This window comes from Vipera ursinii (genome assembly GCF_947247035.1).
Source record: "Vipera ursinii genome assembly, chromosome: 2".
NCBI lineage: Eukaryota > Metazoa > Chordata > Lepidosauria > Squamata > Viperidae > Vipera > Vipera ursinii.
In genome coordinates, this window is record NC_139513.1 from 169,746,461 (window position 1) to 169,764,658 (window position 18,198).

General features: G+C 43.8%; 1 protein-coding gene across 1 annotated transcript in view; it reads left to right on the forward strand.

The window, feature by feature from the left end:
* Positions 1-18,198, forward strand: part of KCND1 (potassium voltage-gated channel subfamily D member 1) — a gene marked incomplete at both ends in the record, with an annotated part of 59,878 nt that overhangs the window by 29,936 nt on the left and 11,744 nt on the right. The window contains 3 exons of the mRNA XM_083356736.1: positions 13,917-14,079; positions 14,190-14,273; positions 16,310-16,405. Coding sequence (XP_083212862.1) covers positions 13,917-14,079; positions 14,190-14,273; positions 16,310-16,405 — 343 coding nt within the window. The remainder of the gene's footprint in view (positions 1-13,916; positions 14,080-14,189; positions 14,274-16,309; positions 16,406-18,198) is intronic.

Genomic DNA, 18,198 nt, shown 5'->3' on the forward strand with positions numbered 1-18,198 from the left:
GTCTAACTACTTCGCTACCCTCATCGCGTCCGCAGATAACCGCCCGGCCGCCCTGTTTAGGGTGACCCGCTCCCTCCTTAATCAAAAGGTGAGAGAGGAACCCTTTCAGGGTCATGCCGAGGAGTTTAGCCAACATCTGTCGGACAAAATCGCTCGGATTCGGACCGATTTGGACTCTGACTGGGCAGAGTCTGACGATCAGGACATGGGTGGTCTTGTCAATGTTATCTGGGAGGAGTTCGATCCTGTGACTCCGGAGGAAGTGGACAGGATTATGGGGAGGCTGAGCTCCACCACGTGTTTATTGGACCCGTGCCCTTCCTGGCTGGTTTACGCGGCTCGGGAGGGGACACGAGGCTGGCTCCAGGCGGTGATATCTGCATCTTTGAGTGAGGGTAGTTTCCCCGCCGTCTTGAAAGAGGCGGTGGTGAGACCCCTCCTCAAGAAGCCTGCCTTGGACCCAGCTGTGTTAAACAACTTTCGTCCGGTCTCCAACCTTCACTTTCTTGCGAAGGTTGTTGAGAGCGTGGTGGCGCATCAGCTCCCTCTGGTCCTGGATGAAGCTGATTATCTAGACCCGTACCAATCGGGCTTCAGGCCCGGGTACAGCACGGAGACGGCATTGGTCGCTCTGATGAATGATCTCTGGAGGGCTCGGGACAGGGGATATTCCTTTGTCCTAGTCCTATTAGACCTCTCAGCTGCTTTTGATACCATCGACCATGGTATCCTGCTGCGGCGTCTCAGGGAATTGGGATTGGGAGTCACGGTTCTTCAGTGGTTCTCCTCCTATCTCCTGGGATGTTCGCAGTTGGTGTTGGCAGGGGGGCAGAGGTCGGCCTCGAGGCTTCTCGTTTGCGGAGTTCCTCAGGGGTCGGTCCTCTCGCCTCAACATCTACATGAAGCTGCTGGGTGAGATCATTTGTGGTTTTGAAGTTGGGTATCATCAGTATGCTGATGATACCCAGCTTTTTATTTTGACCCCAAACCACCCCAGTGATGCCCTCAACGTGATGTCCCATTGCCTGGAGGCGGTTCGGGTCTGGATGGGGAGGAACAGGCTTCGGCTCAACCCTGACAAGACTGAGTGGCTGTGCGTACCGGCATCTCGGGAAATTCAGAGTATTCCATCTCTTTCTATGGGGGGTGAGTTATTACCCCCCGTAGATAGGGCCCGCAACTTGGGAGTCCTCCTAGATTCACAGCTTTCTTTAGAAGATCATATAGTAACTGTGACTAGGGGGGCCATCGCCCAGGTTCACCTGCTGCGCCAGTTGCGGCCCTATCTAGACCGGGATGCCTTGTGTACGGTCACTCATGCGCTTGTGACCTCTCGATTAGACTACTGCAACACTCTCTACATGGGGCTGCCCTTGAGGACCACTCAGAGGCTCCAACTGGTGCAGAATGCAGCCGCGCGAGTTGTGTTGGGGGTCTCCCGATACTCCCATGTTACACCTCTGCCCCGTGAGCTGCATTGGCTTCCAGTTGCCTTCTGGGTGAGATTCAAGGTGCTGGTAATGACCTTTAAAGCCCTACATGGCATGGGTCCGGAATACCTTAGGGAGCACCTGCGGCCGACATCAACTTCCCTCCGCCCAGTGCGCTCCCACAGAGAGGGCCTCCTCAGGGTGCCACCGGTCAGAGAATGCCGACTGGTGACCCCCAGGGGGAGGGCCTTCTCTGTGGGTGCGCCGGATCTGTGGAACCGCTTACCGGTTGAGCTCCGGATGGCGCCCGACCTTCGCTCCTTCCGACATGATCTAAAGACCTATTTGTTTGAACAAGCCGGCCTGGTCTGATGGGTTTGGGTTTTATTATTGCTTTTAATGTATTGTAATTTATTGTTGTATTGTATTGGGCATTATGTTTAATCTTTTCTTAATTTTTGTATCTTTGTATTTTAGTATTTATTGCCCTGTTCACCGCACTAAGTCCTTCGGGAAAAGGGCGGTATACAAATATTATTATTATTATTATTATTATTATTATTATTATTATTATTATTATTATTATTATTATTATTATTATTATTATTATTATCTCCTGCGGCTGGTCTTCCGTTATGCCACCCCCCGCTGCTGGGCAGTGGAACCAACTAGATGGTTCCGCCCCAGGCGCCTAATGGACCCTGAACGGTTCCAGATGGTGCTTGGGTCTATACTTATCACCCTCACTCACAGCCCAGCTGATGCCTTGGTGGATGCCTGGGAAAGGGCGGCCACTGAGGCACTCAACTGTGTTGTACCCTTGTGACCTCTGACCCGGCGCAGATCCCGTTGGGCTCCATGGTTTTCTGCGGAGCTCCGGGAGATGAAGCGTCGGAGACGCGGTCTAGAGAGTGGTTGGAGGTCAAGCCGTTCCGAATCTGACCGATTGCAACTAAGAACCTTTATAAGGTCTTATCTTGCTGCAATGAGGACGGCGAGGGCTAATTACTTCGCTGCCCTCATCCGCAGATAATCGCCCGGCCGCCCTGTTTAGGATGACTCGCTCCGTTCTTAACCAGGAGGTGAGGGAAGATCCCTTGCAGGGATGGGCCGAGGAGTTTAGTCATCATCTGATGGACAAAATCGCTCAGATCCGGGCCGGTTTGGACTCTGACTGGGCAGAGTCTGACATGGAGGAATCGGATGGTCTTGAGCATGTTATCTGGACTGAGTTCGATCCTGTTTCCCCTGATGATGTGGACAGGATCTTGGGGAGGCTGAGCTCCACCACCTGTTTGTTGGATCCGTGCCCCTCCTGGCTGGTTTATGCGGCTCGGGAGGGGACACGAGGCTGGTTCCAGGCAGTAATAACTGCTTCTTTGAAGGAGGGTGTCTTCCCCGCCGCATTGAAGGAGGTGGTGGTGAGACCCCTCCTCAAAAAGACTGCCCTGGACCCGGCTGTTTTAAATAACTATCGTCCGGTCACCAACCTTCGCTTTCTTGCGAAGGTTGTTGAGAGTTTATTAGTTTAGTTTTAGTTTTATTAAATTTTTATACCGCCCTTCTCCCGAAGGACTCAGGGCGGTGAACAGGGCATATAATAAAAATACAAAAATACAAAAGTTAAAATAGAATTAAATTAATGCCCAAAATAAAACAATAAAATATACAAATATTTAAAACCCTAAATTGACTCCCCATCAGGCCAGGCCAGCTTGTTCGAATAAGTGGGTCTTTAACCCGCGCCGGAAGGAGCGGAGATCCGGTGCCATCCGGAGCTCAACCGGCAGTTGATTCCACAGAGCCGGGGCGCCCACAGAGAAGGCCCTCCCCTTGGGGGCCACCAGCCAGCATTCTCTGACCGGAGGCACCCTGAGGAGGCCCTCTCTGTGGGAACGCACAGGGCAGAGGGGAGTTGACGCCGGCAGCAGGTGGTCCCCGAGGTATTCCGGACCCATGCCATGTGGTGACGCATCAGCTTCCTCTGTTCCTGGAGGAAACTGATTATCTGGACCCATACCAATCGGGTTTCAGGCCCGGACACAGCACGGAGACGGCATTGGTCGCGCTGGTGAATGATCTCTGGCGGGCTCGGGACAGGGGTTGCTCCTCTGTCCTAGTCCTATTAGATCTCTCAGCGGCTTTCGATACCATCGACCATGGTATCCTACTGCGGCGTCTCAGGGGGCTGGGAGTGGGAGGCACCATTTTACGGTGGTTCTCCTCCTATCTCCTGGGCCGCTCGCAGTCGGTGTTGACAGGAGGGCAGAGGTCCGCCCCGAGGCCTCTCGTTTGTGGAGTTCCTCAGGGGTCGGTTCTCTCGCCCCTCCTGTTCAACATCTATATGAAGCCGCTAGGTGAGGTCATTTGTGGTTTCGGGGTGGGGTATCATCAGTACGCTGATGATACCCAACTTTTTTTCTCCACCCCGAACCAACCCAGCGATGCCCTCGCCGTGATGTCCCGTTGCCTGGAGGCAGTCCAGGTCTGGATGGGGAGAAACAGGCTTCGTCTCAATCCTGCCAAGACTGAGTGGCTGTGCATATCGGCATCTCGGGCTAACCAAACTATTTCACCTTTAACGATGGGGGATGAGGTGTTACCCTCCGTTGATAGGGCTCGCAACCTGGGCATCCTCCTGGATTCACGGCTCAATTTTGAAGACCATATAGGAGCCGTGACCAGGGGGGCTTTTGCCCAGGTTCGCCTGGTGCGCCAGTTGCGACCCTACCTGGACCGAGATGCCCTACGCACAGTCACTCATGTGCTTGTGACCTCCCGTTTAGACTACTGCAACGTTCTCTACATGGGGCTGCCCTTGAGGACCACTCAGAGGCTTCAACTGGTGCAGAATGCGGCCGCACGAGTTGTGATGGGGGTTTCCCGATACTCCCATGTAACACCTCTACTCCGCAAGCTGCATTGGCTTCCGGTTGCCCTCCAGGTGAGATTCAAGGTGCTGGTGATGACCTATAAAGCCCTGAATGGCTTGGGTCCGGGATATTTGAGGGAACACCTGCTGCCAGCATCAAGTTCCCTTCGTCCAGTGCGCTCACACAGGGAGGGTCTTCTCAGGGTGCCGGCGGATAACACCCAGGGGGAGGGCCTTCTCTGTGGGTGCGCCTGCCCTCTGGAACCAGCTGCCCGTGGAGCTCAGGACTGCCCCTGACCTTCGTTCATTCCGCCGGGACCTGAAGACTTGGCTCTTTGAGCTCTCTGGCCCAGGCTGAGAATTTTTAACTGGGGTTTTTATTTTCAGGGATAATTTAATCTTTTTAATTGTTTTTTAAGTTTTGTATTTTGTATTGGTTTGATTTTACACGCCCTGTAAACCGCCCTGAGTCCTTTGGGAAAGGGCGGTATATAAATCTAATTAATTAATTAATTAATTAAATTAGAGTGGCCAATGGAAGCCACATTGATTGCATTTACTGGCGATGGCTTGAATTTGGTGAAGCTTGTCAACTGTATCCATGATAAAATCCGGTTTGAGAGAAGGGGGAAGCACTACTGTACATGAAAACTAGGCAGTTATGTCGATTTCAAGAGGACGGAGCAGGAAAAAAAAAGAGGTTGCGAGGTCATGTTTCTGCCACAGTCAGTTACAAGGGAACAAAGTCCTCCCTGGAGGACCACAGTTTCTTCACAGTTTTCTCAGGCAACTGACTCAAAAGATGTCCCTGTGCCTGGAACTCATCAAAAATGGATGGCAAGTCCTGAAGGTGCTTTTTTTCAAGAGGCAACTGGAATTGCTGAAGAAGCGTCTTGGATGAGAAGGGAAACATCTTCAAGGAAAGAAAGAGAAAGTCCAGTTGCCACTTGAAAAAACAACTTTGAGACAACCCTGAACCTGGACAACTGAGAATCTCCATAGAGTAGACCAGGGGTCTTCAAACTTGGGCCTTTTATGACTTGTGAACTTCAACTCCCAGAATTCCTCAGCCAGCATGCCTGGCTGAGGAATTCTGGGAGTTGAAGTCCACAAGCCATAAGAGGGCCAAGTTTGAAGACCCCTGGAGTAGACAGTGGGTGGCAGGGGTTTTTTCAGGCAAATGATTTCCATTTTTTGCAGGTATGGTTTGACTTTAGTTCTGCATGGTTTTACTTTTTTTTTGCTAGCATCATACTATAGGTAGTCCTCATTTAGTGTCCACAATTAGGACCTCCAAGCTGTTCAAGAGGTTGCTAAGTGAAGCCGCATTTTTCAAAGTACTTTGAATTAGGTACTTTTTCTTCTGTATTTATGATCTTGCCTCAGCTTTCCCTTGTTTGGTGGACCTAGGAAGGCCATAAAAGTCACAAAGTTGCTTTTTCATTACCATTGTAACTGCAGATGGTCACTAAATGAGGCAGTCACTAAATGAGGCAGTCACTAAACAAGGACTGCCTGCAATCATTTATTACAAAGTAAGAAATTACGCTTAGGTTTAAAAAAAACGTATTAAACTTTATAGCATAGAGCAGGGCTTTTCAACCTTGTCACCCACTGTACCACTTTTAGGATATGGCAACATCTGAGTACCATCAGTCGCCTAGCAAGGTATCAAAAACTTGATGACACCCCCCCTCCCAAAAAAGGAAAAAAGTGATGAAGTATAGGTAGTCCTCGACTTACAACAGTTTGTTTAGTGACTGTTTGAAGTTACAGTGGCACTGAAAAAAGTGCCCCCCAAGTCACAGCCGAGCAAGACACCTGCCTGCCTGCCTGGTGGCATTCTTCCTCCTGTCTGAAGTTTTCATTGTTGTGACCATTTCTGTTCAGGACTGGCAGTGGGGATGGGGTGGGGTGTGTTTGGTTTTTATTCCCCCCCATCTGCTGGGTGGTTGTAGCAGATTTTGGTCACTTCACATGACCCTGGGACACTGTGACCGTCATAAATATGAATCAGTTGCCAAGCATCTGAATGTAAATCACAAGACCCTGGAGAAGCTGCAACATTCCAGCTGATCGGCGCTTCTTCTGGGCTCAGTAGAAGTGCCAGGATCAGCGCCGAAGTCCAGCTGGAACCTGGCACTAATCCTGGCGCTTCCGCTAAGCCCTGACAGCCCCGAAGAAGCGCTGATCCTGGTGCTTCCACTGAGCCCTGACAGCCCTGCAGCTCCAGCCATCTCTCGCTCAGGCTTGTGTGGTGCTGCCACCGGTTCAGCTCATTCCCCTCCCCCGCTACCACTTTTCTAGGATGGTTGCGTACCACCTGCCAGGTGCCAATGTACCACAGGTGGTACCTGTACCACTGGTTAAAAAGCCCTGGGATAGAGAAGCTGTAGCTCTCTAATCAGAGGTCAGCAAACTGTGGCCCTCAGGCCAAATCTGGCCTGCTGCCTGTTTTTGTATAGCTTGCGAGCTAAGAATGTACAGGTGGGCAGGTGAGGGGCAGATTGCCAGGTCTGAGACTCAATCAAGTCCTTGGATTAAATGTATCAAAAGTTGAGGGTTACCTATAATCTTGCTGCATTTATTATGTAGAAAAACAAAGTTCCACGACTGTTTTCTGTTTGTCCATCAGTCCCAAAGAAAAACCTGTAGTTTAATTGTATATTGTTTAAATAAGTAATTTTTTAAATCCATCTGTAAATCCAAACATGATAAAAATGTCCCTTCTTGTTCACATTTCTAGCATACATTTGAAGTGTCTTTATACATTCTAGACATTTTCTCTGGTGACATATACCGATGGTACATCATTTTATAAAAATTCTGTTTATCACCTTGTGTAAATTTCAGTACTTTCAGCCACATATTTTTCCGTTGTTCCATCAGTTTATTATGACCAAATTTTAGCTCACTTTATCATACACTCTGTTTCAAATATCAATAAAAGTTTATAAATTTTAACAAATGTATTTTCAACATTTGCACACAATTCTGTTTCAAACCCAGTTTTACAATGTTCAAAACCATAAACACTTTTTTCGATTGCCAGGTGCCTTTACCTGTAAAAATAAAGCAAGTTTTGAAGTTATAAAAAAAAAAACCAAGAAAGGCGCCTGAACCAGACGGTATTAACATTTTTATTATAAATGATTTATGGAGGAACTTTTACAACCTTTACAAAACATAACTCTATCTTACAGGGAAGAAAAATTAGAAGGACATGACCTGAGATTTGGGTGGCATGGATATTTCTGGCATTACAAAGAAAAAGGTTAATGTGGATTTTAAGAATCAGTATGATAGATGTGCCATATTGAGAATATAGAATAGATACAAATTGTGCCCCAGATTGTGCCCCAAAACATCTATGTGGCTCTCAGCACTAGGAGTATTTTATAGATGAGAAATAATAGCCAAACACAAATGACTAACTTAACACCAGATGCTAGAATTTTGTTGAGGAGAATGTAAAATGCAATGAAGTAAAGAATTGATGCCACAGGGATATACGGTAGTTGTCAAGAGTTTTCATATTTACTTTCTAGTTAATAAGCTTCTTATTTTTGCAACAGGAACCTATAATATTAGATTGTAGTATAGTATTAGTTTATCAGTCAGGATAAACTTGGCCTTGGTTTGCTGAGTGCTAGTAAGAATTCAGGTTAGCTAATACATTTATAGGGAATGCAAGTTAGATAAATATGTAAATAAACTTGAGATCTGAGAACAGCAACGGAGAAACAGTTTTCATAGGCAAGGATGAAAAAATTGCTTTTCTTCTAATAAAACAAAAATTCTAATTATTATCTGGTTAAAAATGCATAAAGATGGAAGTTCAAGGGCTGATGTAAGCATTTGTGTTAGCAGCAGTCTGGGGCAGCAACCAATTGTGGGAGAGGAACAGTATGAAACAGGGTATCAGAAAGGAATGGAAGATTGGCTTGATACTCTAATTATAAACCAGTTTATAAGCACTAATTATAATCCAGTTCTCAGCCCCTGGGCTCCAATAAAATAGATAAAGGTATAATCAATACAAGAGTGATTCTGATTCCATGAAAGACACTCTTTCCTCATGCCTGAGCCAAAGAAAGGAGGTTGTGAGTGAAGCAATTGTTTCACTACATCACTGCTCAGGCCAATTCAGATTTGGAGTTAGTAGCCCTAATGGCTGTCCCGTAAATCAGTTTTGTCTGTCATGTGATGAAAGGCTGAACACAAACCCTGCATGCCTGAAATCCCAAGGGATGGGTGGCAAAAGAGCAGAGATGTACAACTAATTTTCATGAATGTATAGATAATACTTAGCATCTTAGATTACTCCAGGCTGACTAATAACTTTACCCAATGGTTTCATGTAGATATTAGAAGGAGGGAGAGAGTCAAGCCCTGAAGCATAATAAAATGCAGGAGCTCAGGAGCAGACATAACGGAGTAGAACTGGCCTTGGAAGAAGAACTATGGTAGACCATGCTTCTCTGAAACCCCTAAGCCTGCTGGCCTTCTGCAAACCTCTTAAGATCCAGCTTGTCTGTCAGATGTGGCGGTCAGCAGGTGGTTGAGCTCATAGGTTACACGAATTTGTTGTTGACTGATTTACCCTGACCGACCATTTTTTTCCATTTTGATGTGGCTTTATTAATTGCATTTTATTTTGTATTCATGTTTTCATTGTGTTAGCCATCCAAAGTCACTTTATGTGAGATGGGCAGCCATATAAATCTAATGAATAAATAAATAAGATATGATCAATGGTATTGAACACTGCTGAAAGAGCAAGGAAGGCCAGGAGGGATGCACTGCCCCCATCCCAAGCCCACCAGAGGTCATCAACAAGTGTGATCGATACTGTCTCAGTTCTATAATCCATCTTAAAATCCAACTAAAAGGAATTCAGATACGGTAATCTGGTTCCTCCAGGGCCCTGTGGAGTTGAAAAAATTTGCAGAAAGATGTGTTTAACTCACTACCAGGCCGAACGTTTTCAGCTTGCATGCATAGTTGGAGTTGGAGAGTTCCAACGTTGGCATGCAAACCACCTGTCCTTGATCTGCTCCAGTAAGTCACAATGCATGTTGGAAACTAGTAGAGACTTTTTTCTAATAGCATGCCTGTATGTTTTGTATTTAAACTGTGTATGTTTGACTACAAGGCCCTTGGATTCAGAGCTATAAAATTTAGTGAAAGCAGTTAGATTCTTTAACCCAACCGAATGTGAATGTACAGGGAAGCTCTGGAAATCCTTTGGAAAAAACAGTGGTGAGCTGGATGAAATATCCAGCCCCCATTTGTTTGTTCATTCATTCATTCCTTCTGGCCTCTGCTGGGTCTTAATATTCAATTACCTGCTTCCCCTCCTTCTTTCCCCAGCACTGGTCCTATTAATGGTCTCCCAAGAGCCCATTCATCAGAACAGAACTAAAGAGTTATTAAGGCTGTAATTCTTGGAACCAGCTGTTCTCTGACAGGTGCCATAGATTCCCAGTCCTTAAGTTAACTGGTTGCATGGAGTTTGCTCCATTATGGGCTGGAAATGACAGCTAGGTGGTATCCTTGTGGAGGAGGACACACCTTGGTGGGGAAGCAGCTCCACTTACAGAACTTTGGGAAACAAGGTCACGTGGGAAGATGTCCAGCTCACCCATGAAGCCATGCTGCCAGAAACACTGGGATATGTGTGGGTGACTGGTGGTGGGGAATTTGTCCCTCTAGATCAGGGCTCTTCAAACTTGGCCCTTTTATAACTTGGGGACTTCAACTCCCAGAATACCTCAGCCAGCCTGGCTGAGGAATTCTGGGAGTTGAAGTCCCCAAGTCATAAAAGGGCCAAGTTTGAAGAGCCCTGATCCAGATCATCAAATGTTGTATATTTAGAGGCATTTATATATTGAAGGAAAAGAGGGGAAGGATTTGATGCTGGTGGATAAAGGGGAGTGAGGGGTGGAAAGAGATGGATGCTTGAAAAATAGTGATTGTTATTTGAAATGTGTCCACCTGTATTAGGTGGGTTAATATTCTTTGAACTGGTTTAACTGCTGTATCAGGCTTGCCTTTCCAACTCCGGTGTCCTCTAGATATGTTAGAATACCATTCCCATCATCATCATCCATCATAGCCCAAAGTCATTGAGAGTTGGGCGGCAAACAAGTTTAATAAATTAGATTATTGTAGCCCTTATGTGGGATTTATAAGATTTCATCCCAGCTATACGGAGGATGCAAGGATGAGGTACTCTGCATCAGAGTTATATGCAGAGAGATCTCTTTTTAGGGGGAGGAAAGATCAGTTTCAAAATGAGTTGGGCAATCATGAAATGAAACGTTAATTACCTTCATTCCTGAAGAACCAGGCTGAAGATTTAAATCTTCCTGTAGCAGTGGGATTAAAGTTGGCGAAGTGGTGAAATTCATAGATTGAGTCGTATAATATTCTTATTAGATCTAAGCATGCTCACTTGCTTATTGGTTTCATGTGGCTGTATGAAGCTTCTTTTGGGACTGAATATTCAAAAACATATCATTCACAATCCCATCTATCTAAATCCTGCTTCTTCATAAAGCAGATTTTACTATCATTTTACTACCTTGGTACATTCTGATTTTTAGTGGCCAATGAAAGTAGCTGAATTTTGGGGGATTGTTTGTAGAACTTTATCTTCATATGTCTTCAGTCACTTCTCATTCACATGAGTCTATTTTTTTATTAAAGAGTTTTACAAAAACAAAATTTTACAATATATCCCCAAATCCCTCCCACCCCAAACCCACCCACTTCCCCCCCCCACTTCCCAGAGCTAAATACAGGATTATAGTTACAATAATCATATTCTAAATAAAAATTATGCATAATATACAATTAACCAAATTCATAATGCGCTTTAACTCTCTTTTAACATAACTACCAACAACGTACCAATAACAATATCCCACTAAAATCTACTCATAAGCTAAATGGTACTTTTTAGTCCCATATTTGTTTTGAATATAATTTATCCATCTCCTCCAAACTGAAATATATCTTTCCTGTGAATGATCCTTCAGATAAGCAGAAATCTTAGACATTTCTGCAAGATTCGAAACTTTAAGCACCCATTCTTCTACAGTGGGCAAACTATCCTTCTTCAAATATTGTCCCACAAGTAACCGTGCTGCCGTTATCATGTTCAACATCAAGTTAGTTTCTTTAACATCACAATCTACAACAATACCCAATAAAAACAATTGCGGGGAAAACTTTATCTTTCTCTTAAAAATCTTTTGAATGTTCCACCAAATTTTAATCCAAAAAGCTTTTATATTTCTACAAGTCCACCACATGTGAAAATAGGTAGCTTCTAAACTACCACACCTCCAACATTTAGACTGTTAAATTAGGATACATGTTGGACAACTTCTTGGGATCCAGATGCCATCTATAAAACATTTTATAAAAAAATTTTGTCTTAGATTTTGAGCCTGGGTAAATTTAACATTTCTGACCCAAATTATCTCCCAGGTGTCCAACGAAATTGGTTCCTGAATATTTTGTGCCCATTTTATCATGCAGTCTTTAACCAGTTCCGTTTCCGAATCCAATTCAATTAAAGCATTATATATCCTCTTGATATATTGATATAGACACAAATAGAGCATCAGATAATTTTATACTAACTTTTGCAATCAATTCCACTAAATGTATTGGATTCCAGCTTCCATCATCCCTATTTCACGTGCTGAATGGGAATGATGGGAATTGAAAGCCAACATATTTGGGAGAGATTGTTTTTCTATTCACTTTACAAATAAATAAATTCTTTATAGTACTCTCATATATAACAAATGATGGAATTCCTTCTATACCACCAATGTTTCTACTCCCCAGTAATCACATGAAAGTGATCAACTATTGCCTTCTTTGAAGATGTTTTTTCAACTTCTTAATCTAGGGTACACTTCTGGTATTCGGGAGGACTCCCATCCAACTATTAACCAGGGTCATTCCTCTTTAGCTTCTCAGCCTAGAAGCTATTATCTGAATAACTAATAGAGTGCCACTTAAATATTCTAAATTTAGTCACAGTTTAAAAAAAACATTTAAATGTATGATTAAACCATAAATAACTTTCTTGCAATACAAATTTAATCATTCCTTTTTGTAAAATATACTCAAAATCTACATAATTAGTATAGATATTCAAGCAATTCTATTACATATGGTAATAGAATTGACCAGAACAGTGAAATGAATAACAAAAGACCCCTTAATAGAAACATATTGGAAGTTTGTACTGATCAAAGAAAGTTCAAGTTTATGTGAATTAAAAATTCCAGTCCCGTGCTTACATAATCCTTATGCAACACACACAACCCAAACTATCTAATAGATATGTCACCACTATTATTTAGTCATCCTCCTGGGTCCTTAATAGCAGCTTGTCACACAACTTAACATTTTCACAGCATGGAAATCAAAGGATCAAGATCTTTTCCTTTGCTTGATTTTTCACATCAAGCTGCTCTTAACAGTGTGCTAGACTACAGGAATCAATGAAAAATTCAGCAGCCCATCCAAAATTTCTCTCTCTCTCTCTTTCTCTCCCCCCCCACCTCACACACATACACACACACATTGTTGATTGAGAACCTGAACTTAATGATCCTATGCAGGCTCCTTTGATAAAGCAATGAGCCTGGCTTCAGTTGTGAAACCCACCGACTTTGGAATAAGACCTGGGTTTTGTGTGTGTGTGTGTGTGAGAGAGAGAGAGAGAATGGTAATATATAGAGAGGAATAGCGATAATACTTCCAAATCTAAAGGTTTATTTTTCTAATGAGGAAGGGAAGATGTTTAAATGAACAATGTTGATTCTCGTGAACCCCAGTATACCCAATGCTATTTGCTGGGCAAAACTGACAGTCCGGTTTCTTATTTGCCAGTCTTTGATTAGTTGGTGGACGGGAGGACAGAGGCAGACTGCACAATCTTGGATTCCAGACTTGAAAGTCCTGATTATGCTACTGAGCAGTCAGCTATTTTCTCCCTAGCCTTCTGTAACACTGGCCGAGAACAACGTTCCAGATGCATTGGATTTCAGTTCCTTTAATCCAGTGGAATACTACCTCAGGGTTATGGGAATTGAGGTTCAACCTATCTAAAAGGCACTAGTTGGTAGGGGGAATATGTTCATTTCCGGCTGTCATAAGACAGAGTGTAACATGTTCATGTGGGCAATTGTGAGATGGCTTAAGGCAGACATGTCAAACACAAGGCCCGGGGGCCGGATCCGGCCCGCGAAGTGATTTCATGCGGCCCGCGAAGCCATCCTGGAAACAGTGAGGGAATGGCCCCCACTGCCTTGGCCCTGGCCCAGAGACCCTCCTTCTGCCAGAGACCCTCAGATCTGCCCCACTCCTGCCCAGGCCCCCATTGGCACCCTTGATGCGTATGATGTAGAGCTGGCCACGCCCACCAAGTAGGCCATATGCACTCTAGCCATGCCCACCCAGTAGGCCACGCCCACCCTGGCCATACCCACCCGGCCCCCTGAGGGCAACTGCAATGCTGATGTGGCCCTCAATGAAATTGAGTTTGACACCCCTAAGGGCTGCAGTAACTGTCGTATCTCTTGCAGCTATGGCGACATGGTTCCAAGCACCATTGCAGGGAAGATCTTTGGATCCATCTGCTCTCTAAGTGGGGTGCTGGTCATCGCCCTTCCTGTACCTGTCATTGTTTCCAACTTCAGCCGTATCTACCACCAGAATCAGAGGGCAGATAAGCGACGAGCTCAGCAGGTAGATTTGAGAGGAGGGGGAGAGGAGGAGACCACAGACACAGCGGGGGGGGGCCCTCAATTATCTGTGACATTCCACAAATGGTCCTCTGTGTTTCTCCCCCTTTACAGAAAGTTCGCCTGACCCGAATACGACTGGCCAAGAGTGGCACTACCAACGCTTTTCTTCAGTACAAGCGGAGTGGAGGCCTTGAGGTATGAACTCGGTTCTCTGTTCACGTTGTTGCCCTCAGTTTTCTCCATGCCAGGCTGGGCATCCTTAAAACAATAGGACAGATTGTTTTTCTTAAACCAGTTGACTTTTCCTAGCTAAGGAATATAAGGATCAGTGTGAATGGAAAAGTGCTCTTGCTCCTCCTTGCTTGGGCCAATATGCTCAGTTTTTTTCTATGGCAGTCAAAATTAGCAAACCTAAACCTTTGATTTTGGGGGCTGACTACAGCTGGGCTGTAATCTCCATTGCATTCCATCAGTGTGAAGAATAATTTGACAGAGCTGCACGTTAAGCTGAAGATAGTTTTAGGCAGAGCTAGTTCCCGAAAGATAAGGGGGTGGGGGAGAAGAAAAAGGATAGGATATACCAGCTCGTTTTCCCTTTATTGGCCCTCCACTTTCTGTCACGTCTGTTATTGTTTTCTCTCTCTCTCGACCTGTTTTTCTGTTTCCCCATTTTATTTACTTCATTTATGGGGAGGCAGGCAACACTTAGCCTAATTTCAGAAACAATCTGCAAATGATCAGTCTAGACCTCTGGCAAAAGGAGTCTGTCTCTTCTCTGGCAAAAAGAGAAGTTGTTGTGATTGTTGTCAGAGGGCTTTTGAAATTAGGCTGACTGCCATGTTCGTCCCCAGGGCCAGCAGTTACACATCCTTGGGCCACCCTTAAAACAGTGCTTTCACCATGAGTCACTTTCCGAAACCAATGCTGGAATGCTCTTTCCCAGGGAATAATTCTGGGTCTCTATTATCTCCCACACTTGTTAATATAATCACAAAATCCCTTGAATGGGTCATTGAAAATGTTGGCATTTGGTTTAGATTTATGTCCAAGATTCCCATCTCTATTTCTCCCTTTCGTCAAATCTAAGGGAAGCTGCGAGCTTCTTTTGTGCAAAGTCCCATTCATTAATGAGAGCAATTTTAATTAAAGTGCTGTCCAAATAAAACAAACATTGCATTATACTACAAAATAATTTGTTTGGTGTTGGCTTGGGTGAGCACATGCATTGTTGTTTACTTAGCCCGTTTTCGTTTAGTCAACAAATAGCAGCTAAAACAAATTATAGTTTACTATATTTGAACCCATTCATTGTTAAGGATAGTGGAAGACTGGCTGAAGAAACAGCTACTTTGGATGCTGTCCTATGCCATCAAAGGACCCAGTTCATAGCTTCTGGACTTTCGGGAGCTACTGTTGTCCTAATGTCTTTCTATCAGCTTTAACTGATTCAGATACTATGTCTTTTGTGGTGCAATAAACTTTGCTGCTGTCATTCATGCATTGGTGTTTTCCAAATACTCTCTGAGTCAGACTGTCCTTGAAGATGGTTTGGAAATGTCAAGTGCTGCAAAATGCAGCCTCCTACATTGCTATCAAGTCTTGCACCACTTGGTTTCTTTTCTGACTGCTAATTCTTCTCCCTTTGTTGCTCTTAAATGCTTCGATCTTGGTTAATGCAGGCATCATAGAAGCCCACTCTTAAAATCTGTTTATCTTGTTTGTGATATACTATTATGAGCAGTGGTAGGTAAATATTTTTTTTAAAAAATAACTTTAAAAGTCTAATCCAGTGCTCCTCAAATGTTTCTGATCTCATTTCCAATTTTAAATAAGCTCCTTGACTTCATGTTACAAGAAGAGTATTCTTTGTTAAAAAGCTCCCTAGTTTGCAAAATATACAATACACTATAGACAGACAAGGAGTCCATGGGAAAGGAGAAATATAGCCACACCCTACCCCTGCAGCATTGTTTTCTAAATGCAGAAACCTTCTTTTCAATGGAAGGCACTCAGATCCCCAGCCACCCTTCTTGCAATCTGAAATACAGTTATTTAAATATATTTATATATTTATACACCCCATTTTTACATTCCCACTTGCATGTCCAATGTTGGCTCTGATAATTCAGATATGTTGATATTCAGGCTGGAGCTGCCAGTTGTTGAAACGGAATGGGTATGGACTGGTATGTCCATCAGATATCCCATCTGCCTTTATCTTCTTTCACCAGGACAGAGATCCCGATGCACATGCTTTGGCAGTGCGCAACCGATCAGCTTTTGAAAAACAGCACCACCATCTCTTGCACTGCTTGGAGAAAACTACAGTGAGTAACAGGAAGGAGGGGGTCAAAACAGAGGAGGGATGGAAGGAATTTGGGAAACAGAAGTGGGTGAAGCCTGCATTTATATATTGTCAAATGAAATTTGCTTCCTCTCCAATACCTTGCAAGCCAATCTTCCAGCTTTATGATCTACAAAATATGAAGCTACAATTTTGATGCTCAGAGGGAATAATGGGAGTTTCATTCTAAAAATACTTGAGGGTTTCTTGTTGATGGAGAGGTTGGAACTGTGTTTATCTTATTCCTAGGCAGCTTTTTCCCCAGGCATATAATATGTATATAAAATAAAGAACTTCACCCAAAATAAAAGCAACAACATTACAGGGGAGAGGCTCATCACATTGCCTTTGTAGGGCAGATTCTTCTCTCCCCCCCCCCCCCCGACCTCTCCCAGTAATGGCTTCATTGCTTCTGGTAGAATGTTGGCTACTTTTTATAGTAACAAGGAGAAATGAAATTGGAGATAGCCAGTAGATGCGAAGTTAAGTCAGTTATATCCCTTTTAATCTTTATTATTAAATTATAGTTTAATTATTAAACTATAGTACAGGACAGAAATCTTATGATCCGGTGAAGGTCTTGAAAGGCTGAGTTGTAGCCCCCAGTAACTGGGATGGCAGTGGTGACACAGACACACTTCAATTGAGTATAAGTCTGGAGACTGCATTATAATGTCCATATAGTTTAAGCTTTAATCTGTAAGAGGCCTTCAGCTAGTGATTTCAGCTCAAGTTCATGTGGAGCTGTCCGAGGTCCTGTTTTCATTTGCTCTTGGTGCAGAAAGACTTGCCTTGATTTTGTTTATCTCGCCTGAATTTCATTACTGTCTTAACACTGCTCATCTTGACGGGAATATGAATGCCTAGATTTGATATGACAGTCTGAACTGATTCTACAGGTATACAAATGTATGTTTTATATTTTTCTGCTCTAGTTGAAACCTAATGAAAACTTGGGAGGCCGGTGTGTGGTGGGATGGAGGGTTTGTTGTCACTGTGTGTTGGGGGAAGAGAACACGGGGGGGGGGGAGGCTCAGCTAATCTCAATGTACACATGTTGTACTTTGACAATAAAGGTTTATTATTATTATTAATGAATTATTGTTTATTTTTATTTATTTTAGAAATGAGCAATGATTATGTTTTGCAAGATTAATTTACTAGGATAGTTAAAACAAGAAGGAGCAGCAGTTGAAGGACAAATGTCTCTTGGGGAAAGGATAATAATGTAACAGATCCTCTGCGAAAGATAAGATAAGCAATGAAAGATAAGATAAGCGATGCGTATTGGGTGCCCTCCCGACACTCTTTTTTTTTCATAAAAAGCTGTTGGTGGCTGAATTGGCAGTAACTGACCCAAGAAGGGGATCTTGGAGTTTTATTACTATTTCAATAAAAATGTCAGTTCAGTGCAGGGGGAAAAAAAGGCAGAAACTATATTTTTAGTCATCGGGAACAGAACTGATAATAAAAGTGCTGGAATCGTAATGCCTTAATACAAATTAATGGTGTCACCATTCTTAATATCCTATTCATAATCTTTTTTTTTAGTTGTGGTCAGTATTTCTCAGAAGAGTATTGAGCTGAGAATGCAAAAACAAAAGTAATCCAAATTATTAAAAAAAAGAAAGTCATTGGAGCAGGCTCCTTACGAGGAAAAGTTAACTGAGGCTTTTTAGTTTAGAGGGTGGGGGGGGGGAAAGAGGCAAGTGAAGGGGCCATCCTACAACTGCACTAAATTACACCGAGTGGAAAACTCTGATGAAGTATTAATTA